The 11431-nt window shown below is 38.2% G+C and overlaps 1 protein-coding gene across 1 annotated transcript in view; it reads left to right on the forward strand.

Moving 5' to 3' along the window:
* Positions 1–11002, forward strand: part of LOC150100279 (E3 ubiquitin-protein ligase HERC2-like) — a 338356-nt gene extending 327354 nt beyond the window's left edge. The window contains exon 23 of the mRNA XM_090402625.1: positions 10721–11002. Coding sequence (XP_090258751.1) covers positions 10721–11002 — 282 coding nt within the window. The remainder of the gene's footprint in view (positions 1–10720) is intronic.
* The last annotated feature ends 429 nt before the right edge of the window (positions 11003–11431 follow it).

Genomic DNA, 11431 nt, shown 5'->3' on the forward strand with positions numbered 1-11431 from the left:
GAGAGAGCCCTCTTATTTTGTGCATTCTCGTAACATATGAGGCAGCATCCCATCCACTCCCATTGCTGTATTCACATTGATATTCCTCAGTATCCTGAACAACTCTGGTTCATCTGCCTCAGTTCTCACATCAGCTTGTGATCGGCTTATCAGTACAATGAGTGCACAGAAATATGGGAATGCCATGCATCCCCATATTTCTGTGTACTCTGAGGTGTATAGCATCAACCAAGAATATACACCTCAGAGTATATTATATGTTGTTGGCTTATATCTCATCCCAGATAGCCTGAAATGAACCTTCTCCTGAAATCTCAGTCCTAAAAATCCTCCATTGAAAAGCAACCAGCAAATGCTTCTGCATTTTCTGGTTGCTTTTCAATGGCTAAAAATCAGTGACATCCCTCCTCCTCCTCCTGTTGTGTTCTCCATCCATCCAGAAATGTTACACCTTTACATTCTATCCCTATAAACTACATTATCTATCAACCAGATATCACTGATGCCGATAATTTTTGGCCAAGTTATGCTAACCAATACCAAAACTCCTTTTCTTTATTTCTGATGCTTCTGTCTTTCATATATATACATTTCAAATTCCTCTTTAATTCACAATTATCCTTGCATAATGTAATTACTATCCTATCACCAACTCATTCAGATTCAAAACCTGGTAAACAGCACATAGCATTGCATGATCATTTCCATACTCACACTCATTTGTCCCAAGAGTGGCTGTACCCACAGCTGACTGCATTCCCATCAACACCTCCAGTTTCTGAGATTTTGCACCTCTAACCTCTCACTGAAAGACTGTTTCTCCAAACTTCTCCCAAACCATTCAAATTGTTTTGGAAAACCCATCATTGATTTTTTTTTTTTTCTCACCAGAATGAAGGGAATTATTTCTGCACAAGGTTGAGATATAAGGAGAAACAATTGGCAGTGGTTTTGAAGCAGTGTGTTGTGAAATGGAGGTTGATAGAATGAGATATTTGGTGGGGTGTTGCCACAGGCTAGGGAATGTAGAAGGAGAAAAATAAATGTATAGGCAACCTGGCCGAGTTGCTTAGCCAAGCAAAGGGTGATCATTATGAGTGATTTCAACTATGGTATTATTGATTGTAATGAAGAGATAGCATTAGGGAATTAGGAGAATGAATTTCTTGAGTTCTTAAGGGACAACAATCTTAGGCCGTACATAATGGTGGGCACATGAGGGTTAAGATTCTTAGATCTGATTATATCATCAGAGGATGTGATTGTGAATGGCATGTGTGATCTTCCACCAGTTGGAGAGAGAGTGATCAGATGGCATGTAGCCAGTCACATGAGAATTGTATAAAGAAGTGATATATGTTGAACTGCAAGGTTGGTGATTATGGAAAGATTAAGAGACAACTGGGAGCTATAGTGTGGAAAGGATATAGGTGCTGCGGGCATTGATCAAAAGCTATTTAATAGCAGTAATTCGTGAGTGTATTCCAAAGGTGAAAAGGCTAAACAAGGTAGGAGTGAAATAGGTGAATGAAGAGATTAAATGTGAAATCTGGAAGAAGGCAGCACCGTGAGAGAAACACAAGATGACTGTTGGCAATGACCAGCACAAGGAGCAGGCCAGAAAGGTGACTCGCTTGGTAAGGACAGCAAAAGCTCGCTTGGTGTGCCTGGTTTTTAGGGGGATGAGGATATATTGGAGAAGTCCAGAGAAGCTGTGCTAAGTTAGTGTCAGGTCTATGAAATGTCAGATATGAGGAGAGGTATGATTGAGACATATAAGTTGGTGAGGGGTTGTTACCAGATTAATGTGGAGAAGAAATTTCATAGAATAGAGAGAGGCAAGGGCAAAACTAGATGCCATCCATGAAAGCTGCATAAGGTGAGCAGGGGAGTGAGAAGCAAGTTTTTTGTGTGGAGAGAGTGATTGGTGAATGGAATGCATTGTTTGACAGTGTGGTGAGTACAGAAACTGTGAATGGGTTCAAGGTCTTTTGATACGAGAGTATAGACCTCTCACAATGAGTCCTTTAACTCCATGGAGATCAGATAATAATAACATTCACTGGAATATCATGTTCGATATCCTCAAAAATCTGAAGATATTCTATAATTACAGAAGACTATTTATCAGTTATATAAAAATCAGATCCCATTCATAGGAAAACAAAGGAAAGAAGCTAGGATAAGAAAGGGCATTAGACATGGTCTCTCATCATAACTCTTTAATGTTTACATCAATAAGTCTATGAAGGAATTCAGAGTAAAAATGAATAGTGGAATAAACTTTGGTTGTAGGTGCAAGATCCTAGGTGAAAGGTCCTAAGTGAAAGATGCAAAATCAATGACAAAAACAAGAGTAATGTAATGTATCAGGGATGGACAGCAAATTATAAATATCTCACTAGAAGGGAAAATAATAATGCAAATAAAGGAATTTACCTACCTAGAAAGCTTAATAAACATCAGATGGGAGATGGAAGAATATGAATACCACAAGCAAAAAAGGCATTTAACAAGAAAAGACACTATTAACGTCAAAGAGTATGCCATTAACAAACCAGAGATATGGACTCTCAAAAAAAAAAAAAAAAAAAAAAAAGAAAGAAAGAAAGAAAGAAACCAAGACTTCTAACATCCGAAATGTGTTGTTAACACTGAATACTAAAGATCTCATTGACAGAAAGAGATACAAATGTAGTATTTCTCTTTTTTTCTTCTGCCTTTCTTAATACTTCATTTGTATCTCTTTCTGTCCATGAGATGTACATTAGAAAAAGGGAGAAATAACATAAGACCTATTAAGACCCTCTCAAATTGGGCTACAAATTTGATTGAGGGAATGAGAGAAGGAAGACCTGGTAGAGGGAGACCAAGAACACAGTATATGAGTGACATCAAAAATGGATGAAGTTACAAAATAGTCAAACTATCAGCACAAAATAGAAGTCTGCTACCAACAGCTCATGCTGTCCACCAACCAACAGATTGAAAAGAGATGATCCAAATAAGATTTGGTGTAATAATTCTCATCATCATCAAATTCCTGATATATACCCTCAAGAGGTGTATAGGATTTGATAGTACTACATGAAAAATTACATCATTACTAACTTCCTATCTACAATTTTCCTCCAAATCAGTCTGTAACCTGTTAAGACTCCAACATTATTAGATGTTATATTTTTGTCTTCTAAGGCACTTTTTACTGTAACCCGTTCTGTTTAAGTACCATACCACCTGAGATTAGCTCTGCTAACACATTCCTGGATGCTGATAATGTCAAGTTCTTTCTTAATATCCTCATTTTAATATGATATTTCCATTGATGCCATCTGTTCATGCCCCTAATCTTTCTCAGGACTCTCATATCTGCAGTCTCTAGTCTTTGGTCAAGTGTTTTACTTCTAACCCAGCTCTCAGATCCATAAGTTAAAATTGGCTTGAATACTGTCTTGTATACAGCTAATTTAGTGTTTTGGCTAATTTCTCTCTTATTCCATATAAATTTATTCAGTTTACTTCCTATCATACCAGCTTTGTTGATTCTGTTGTCTATTTCCATATTTAATTTACCATCTTCACTAAAAATCGTGCCTAAGTAGCTGAAATGTTTTACTTGTTTAGGTTCTGCTTCACAATGCAGTTGATATTTTCATTGTCTTTGTCTTGTTATTGCTGACCTTCATTCCATATCTATTACAACAGTTATTCACTTAGTCAGGCAATCTTGCAGACTTGTAGCAGATTTAGAAGTATAACATCATCTGCATAAAGCAAAGAGCTGACATTAACATCTCCAATTTTGATATCAGGTTTAATACCACTTTCGTTCGTAATGTGATCCATATAGATAATGAATAACAGAGGAGATAATGTACATCGTTGTCTGGCACCAGATTTAACATTAAACCACCTTCCTGTACTTCCTTCAGTTCTAACTGCTGACTTACAACTCCAACTCAAATAAAGACTAAGTATTGCTTCATATAATGTCCCCATTGACACCATATAACCACATTGACACCGTATTGAATAGCTTCTCTCTTGGCACCTTGTCATATGCCTTTTCCAGATTGACAAAATTTAAATACAGATATTTGTCATATTCCCATGATTTCTCAGCTATTTGTTGTAAAGTGAATATCTGATCCAGACAGCCTCTGTTTGGCCTGAATCCAGCTTGTTCTTCCCAAACCTCTTTTCCAGAATCCTTCTCAACCGTTTCTCAAGTATACTTGCATATATCTTACTAGGAACACTCAGTACAAAAATACCTCTATAATTCTCACATTCAGTTTTATTTCCCTTTTTATATATGGGTACTATGAGAGCTCTACTCCAATCATCTGGAATTCGTCTATCTGTCCAGCCCTTTTGAACTATGCAGTGCAGCCACTGTAAGACTTTTATATCTCCATACTTGAGCATTTCTACTCCTATATCATCTACTCCTGCTGCCTTTCCACATTTCAGGCTTTTGATGACTTTTTCTACTTCAAGTATGGATTATGTATTACTGACTGCATGCCTGGTCAGTGTTTTTTTGCTACTTTCGAAGTAATTACTCCTGGGTGCTCGTGAGGCAATAGTAGCGGCGGTGTGTAAGAAGAGCTCCTGATTCAGATAAATTATTCTTGAAATAATTAATTGTATACAAGTGATTGTTTGAGTAAGAACTGTTATAAAAGTTGTGCGCTACTAGTATTATTAGTATGTGAGATATTTTGCTTAAACGTAATTACTAATTCGTTGTTTTTGGCCCCTTAGATAGTAACCGGCAGAGGAAAGATGGCGGTGACTTTTCAGTGCAAGACTTTAACATAAACTTCAGTCATTTTGTGAAGTGCGAGGTGTGCCACATGTATTCTTTGATTACATAGATGGTTTGTGGACATTTAAGGCTAATGGAAAGAGGATATATGCAAAGTGTGAGCTAAAAGAGGATTTGATGAGTGCTAATATGAATTTGATGATAGAAAGTGTTAGTAGCGAGAATGTCGTGGGAAGAATGAGTGCTCGTTCGAAAGAGAAGCATGGTGTGAAAGAAAGGCAAAGAATTGTTAAGAAAGCATTGAAAAAGAAAACGAGTGATTTGAAAACCATAATGGATGGTAAAAATAATGAAAGCGAGCTGAATGTGGCAGAAGGAAACAAAATTGAGAGAATGAAAGAAACCAGAAATAGTGCGACGAAAGGAACTAAAGTGGAAAAAATGGAAAGAATGAATGAAAGCGAAAGTTGGATGCATGGACCGAAAGTACAGAAACTCAAAAGGATGAATGAAAGTGAAAGTGTGAAGTGGGAGTCGAGAGTTTGAAAATTAGAAAGATTGAATGATAGAGAGAATGTGATGATTCGAAAGTTGAATTGGATTGGATGAGGCAAGAGATGAAATTAAGAAAATTCGGGTAAAAACGATTAAAACAAATCAAGTAGGTACAAAAGAGTTAATGAAAGACGAGCGAGTGGTGTTGTATGGCGACTCCATTATTAATGGTGTGCTGGATGAGAGGATGCACAAGGTATGTTTTCCAGGTGGTAAAATGAGTAGAGTGATTGAGGCATTGGATATGAGGAGGGAGGGAGGGAACGAAGGAGTTGATGGTTTTAATAGGTACGAATGACTTGACAGAGGACAAAGAGCACGTCAGAATGGATATCAGGAAGCTGCTTAGAGGGATAAAAGAGAATGGTGTGACAGGAAGGGTAGCAAGCGTGTTGCCCAGGTATGACTGTGGCGAGATAAGGCAGAGAGCAAGGATTATGAATGGTATGTTGGCTGAAATGTGTGAGGAGAGGGGGAGTACAATTTGTTAATATGTGGAATGAGTTTGAAGGATGAAGTGAACTGTATGGGAGCAATGGACTGCATTTGAGTAGTTATGGTGTGCCACTTAGAGAGACTGTTGCTGGAATGTAGAGAAGTGAGTATAGAGAATGAATCAGATCAAGTGGGAAGTGATGTGGAAGAGCAGGAGAGATCGAAGAGGTGGTTATGAATGAGGAAGTAAGTGGCATGAGTATGGAAAATGAGAGAATGGGTGTGCAAGATGAACAGGGAAATGGGTAAGCTCAGGGTGGACAGGGGTACACAACGTGAGAAAGGTGGATGCTTCAAGAGGATGTGAGAGCATGTGTAAACAGGAAAGGAATGCGATGACCTGGGACCACGAGGAAACAGTTGGAATTGAAGACGGTTCTAAGAAGAGCAGGAGAGATCGAAGAGGTGGTTATGAATGAGGAAGTAAGTGGCATGAGTATGGAAAATGAGCGAATGGGTGTGCAAGATGAACAGGGAAATGGGTAAGCTCAGGGTGGACAGGGGTACACAACGTGAGAAAGGTGGATGCTTCAAGAGGATGTGAGAGCATGTGTAAACAGGAAAGGAATGCGATGACCTGGGACCACGAGGAAACAGTTGGAATTGAAGACGGTTCTAAAATGAATAAGCAAAAAGAGAAATGGCCCCAGTCGTGCATGGAGAGATCACATCGAATGAGTGTTATCAATGGAACTAGCTGTAGATCCAGAAATGAGCTATTGTGTTTATATACAAATGCTAGAAGTGTAAGAAACAAGGCAGATGAAATGATTGCACTAATTGAGTCTGTTCACCCAAAAATTGTTGGAATTAGTGAGACATGGTTAGATGAGGATGACATCCTGACAGGAATAAAAATGGAAGGATGTGATGTGTTTCGTGAAGATAGAAGGGGTAAAAAGGGAGGGGGGTGCTATTGATGATAGAGAAAGAGTTATGTCCATACAAAATAGAGATGCAAGAGGGAAATTGTGCCAGTGGTTATGAGGCAGTATGGTGTGAGATGGAGATGAATGGAATGAAATACTTGGTTGGATGTTGTTATAGACCAGGAAATGTGGATGGTAGTTACTATGAAATGTACAATCAAATTAGCCAAGCACTTAAGAAAAGAGTCATCATAATGGGCGATTTTAATTATGGCAATATAGACTGGAATGATGAGATAGCAACTGGAAGTAAAGAAAATTAGTTTCATGAGTTTTTGAGGGATAACTACCTCAGACAGTATGTAACAGAGGGCACACGAGGATTGAGGGTCTTGGATTTGGTCATCTCATCAGAGGATGTAATTATAAATGAAGTGTCAAATCACCCACCAATTGGTGAGTGTGACCATGAGGTGATTACATGGGTGGTTGCCAGCAGTTTGAGGACCTCTGTAAGAAAAGGGTATATGTGGAACTACAAGAGGTGGGGGGGGGTGATTATGAAGAGCTCAGGAGACAGCTTGCAGGTGTAGCATGGAATGAGGAGTTAGCTGGAAAAAAGAACAATGCAGCTTGGGGATTTTCAAAAACTATCTAGTAGATGTAGTGTCTAAATGTATTCCAAGGGTGAGAAGTTTAAATAAGGTTGGTGTGAAATGGATGAATAAAGCGATTAAGCATGCGATACAGAGAAAAGGGCATTATGGAAGCAGCATAAGAGAAATGGAAATAACCAATTCCATGAGGACTACAAAGACCAGGCAAGGAGGGTGACTTGGTTGGTGAGGGTAGCTAAAGAGAGGTATGAACAGCAGTTAGCTAATGAAGTCAAAAAGAATCCTAAGCAGTTCTTTCGATATGTAGCCAGCAAAAGAAAGAATGATTATAGAAGGATAACATTGATTGGAGAAAATGGTATAAAGACAGCTGTTGCAGAAGGTGTGGCAGAGATACTTAATGAGCAGTTCATAAAGGTCTTTCAATCTTGTGAATGTGACTTCATAGAGAGATTGAGAGCAGCTGATGATGGGGAAGAGAGACTGACTGCAAGTGAGCAAGAGTGTATGGGGAGTTGAGCAAACTAGATGTAAATAAGGCTGTGGGACTTGATAATATATCATCACGTATTCTGAAGGAATGTGCCAGGGAGTTGACGCCGGCCTTGACATATTTTTTTAATATGAGTCTTGCACTAGGTCAATTTCCTAAGGAGTGGAAGGAAGGCATGATTGTGCCACTTCATAAAGGAGGTGATAGAACTCAAGCATCAAACTATAGGCCTATCTGTGTATCAGGTGTTGTAGTTAAGTTGTTGGAGAAGCTTTTTTTGTGTGGATAGGTTGGTAGATATCAGGGATAGTTCTTCCTGGAGGTCTTGTTGATCTGTTGTAAGGAGAGAGGCATGGTTCTTCAACATATGTAGAATACTAAGTTTCTGAGAAATGTGGTGTGAGGAAGTGAAATGTAAATAACGTCCTGTATTGGTAGGTTTGCGGTAAACTGAGAAGTTGATACCACCATTCGGAAGCTTCTTAATTAAAGTGTCAATATAAACTTGATCAGTATAATCCCATTAAAAGTCTTTCCACTACTTAGTTATTACAATAAGGTGAATGCTTCCATGGACAGAGGAGAAGAATACACAGTAACATACTTAGATTTTGCAAAAACTTTTGATAGATTACTGCATGATAAGTTGATAGTCAAACTGGAGTGGATGGGGGCTGGTATTAGATTGGTGCATTGGATTGTAGACTGGCTATCTGATAGGTATCAACAAGTTGTGTATGGGGGAGCTATATCCAGGAAAAGGAAAGTTACTAGTGGTGTGCCTCAGGGGTCTGTTTTAGGGCTATCTGTTTAACTTGTATATTAATGATATTGGTGAAGATTTGGATGGAGATATTCAGTTGTTTGCAGATGATGCAAAGTTGGAACAAACGATGAAGAGTAGAGAAGATGTTGTGACCTTACAAGAAGACTTGAATAAATTGAGTGATTGGGCTTGGCAATGGGAATGTGAGTTCAATGTTGCAAATATAAGGTTTTAAAATTTGGGAAACAAAATTGGGATGCAGAATTTATTCTTGGTGAGGATATATTGTCGGAGGTGGAGGAAATAAGAGATCTGGGGGTGATAGTGGAAAAGGATCTGAAATTTAGGAGACACATAGCTTTGATTAGGCCACACATGGACTTTTGTGCCCAGATTTGGTCACCTGGTTTCAAAATGATGAAGAGATGTTGGAAAGGGTCCAGATATGATAGAGATCTACAAGGTAGTTTCTAACCTCTGGAATGTCGGGTATGAGGAAAGATTGAGAACATGCAACTTGCAGAGTGGGTGTACAGGAGGAAGAGGGGTGATATGATACAGACCTACAATCCTATTAAGGGGTTGTTATAGGATCAATGTTGGAGAGGTTTTACAGAAAATAGTGGGAGATCAGGGGAGAACCAGAGATCGTCCCTGGAAACTGTATAAAGAGGATGTGAGTAGAGGAGTGAGAAGCAGGTTTTTTTTTCATGCAGAGTTGTGAATGATTGAAATGCCTTGCCTGAGAGTATGGTGTCTGCAGAGAAGAGTGTGTTTAAAGCACGGTATGATGAGCTGTGTGTTTGATAAAAGGACCTCCTAGATGAGTCTTTGACTCCTTGGAGCCTTGGGTAATAATAATAATACTTCAAGGATATCTATTTCTCCTGTTTTCATGTCACCTTTATCATCTCTAATTCCTTTTACAGCACTCTTTCCTCTGAGCTTATTCAACAATCTCCAGAATATCTTGCCACCTTCTTGATATTTATTTTCTATGTTCTTACCAAAGTCCTCCCATGACTTTTGTTTAGTTAGTTTTACAGAGTGTTTAGCTTTCTTATATTTGTCTTTGCATTTTTTAAGAGCACAAGCTGACTTACTTGCCAGGAACGTTTTATATGCTTTCTTCTTTTCTTTCACTGCCTTTTTAACTTCCTGTGTTCACCATGGAGTTCTGATTTTTCTATCCTTACAGACAACCTCACCACATATCTTTCTCTCTGGCTGAATCAATCAGTATTTTCTTCAGGGCTTTCCACTGAATCTCCAAGGTTTGGCTGCTGTTCTTAAACTCTTTCATTTTTTCTTCAATTTTTTTTTGTGATTTTTGTGTATTTTAGTCTACAGTTCACATCTGAGAGCTGCTCAACTTTTATTTGCTTTAAAACTTTCTTACATGTTATTCTTTTCAATATGAAATTCAATTTTATCCTGCTCAAGACTAAATAGTGATCGCTTCCAATTTCAAATCCTCTGTACACTCTGGTGTCCTTTATCAGGAAGAAAACATCACTATCAACAATAACATAGTCAGTGAGACTTTTCTTATTTCTTGCCTCTTCTCTCCATGTGAATTTGTGCACATTTTTATGTTGGAACATTGTGTTAGTAATAACCAGTCCATGTTCTGAGCAGAAATCCAATAAACAAGTATTTATTTGCCATTATTATTAGCTTTGCTCTTTTCTCCAAATTTTCCCAAAATATTTTTGTATGTCTGACAATCATTTCTTACTCTGCTATTTAGATCCCCAACAAGGGCCAACTTCTCCTTTTTCATTGTGTCAGTTGCTTTCTCTAAAGCCTCAAAAAATTCCTACACTTCTACCTTATTAGAACGTTCTGTGGGACCATAGGCACAAATAAGTCTCATTGTCCAGTTCCCCATTTTCATATTTGCCCACATTTTCATAATCTTCTTGAATGGCAGGCAGTCTCTACTTGAGACTGCCTGCCATTCAAGAAGATTAGTCTCGTATTTAGTGCTGAATATAACATTTTATATTTATTGCTCAGAATTCTAATTTAATTAAATTACAGTTATTGCAAGTAACTGCAATTAATAAAATCACAATTTAATTACATTATTTTATTTAAGAAGTCATTCAAAATTTTATTTATCTTAAATTATAAGTTTTTTCTCTTCTGAAGGTATATGCTACTGGTTATGGTACAGGAGGGCGATTAGGTATTGGTGGAACTGATTCAGTATCTACACCAACACTACTGGAAAGTATCCAGCATGTGTACATCAAGAAAGTTGCTGTGAATTCTGGTGGTAAGCACTGTTTAGCTCTCTCTGCTGAAGGTGAAGTGTATTCATGGGGTGAAGGAGATGATGGAAAATTGGGTCATGGAAATAAAAGGTATTTCTTTTATGTTTGTTTAAAATGTTTTTATAAAATAACCAGTTATTTACAATTTTCATGTTAAATGATACTGCTTGATTCAAAATTAAAAGTATTTAATTCAAAATTAGAAGTAATTTGTGTTTGTTGAATGTCATAAGTGGGGTGCTTAAGGGTCAAAGCTGTATAACTGAGAGGAGACCTCCACATAGCCTTTTAAAGGAATGCGGAGAACCGACCAGGGCTTCTGACCTAATGTCCAATCCTCACCTTCGCGTGGTGCACCCTGTTGGGTATCTACTTGGATACTGAACGAAAACGAGGATGGGCTGGCAATTTGGGATTTAGCCGACCAAATTGTATTCTTATTGGTTAAACCAAAATAAAAAATGATGGTACAACATGACAGAATTTCATGCCGGCTGGGACTTCGCCCGGTTAAACAAGGCCCCCGTTGTTTTCGCCAGGGAGCCAGGGCGAACAACGAAAAGTCAGCTACTGGAACAAATCTGAA

The sequence above is a fragment of the Typopeltis vanoorti genome, chromosome 13, assembly GCF_054136105.1.
Source record: "Typopeltis vanoorti isolate ZY-2024b chromosome 13, IOZ_Tvanoo_1.0, whole genome shotgun sequence".
Taxonomy (NCBI): domain Eukaryota; kingdom Metazoa; phylum Arthropoda; class Arachnida; order Uropygi; family Thelyphonidae; genus Typopeltis; species Typopeltis vanoorti.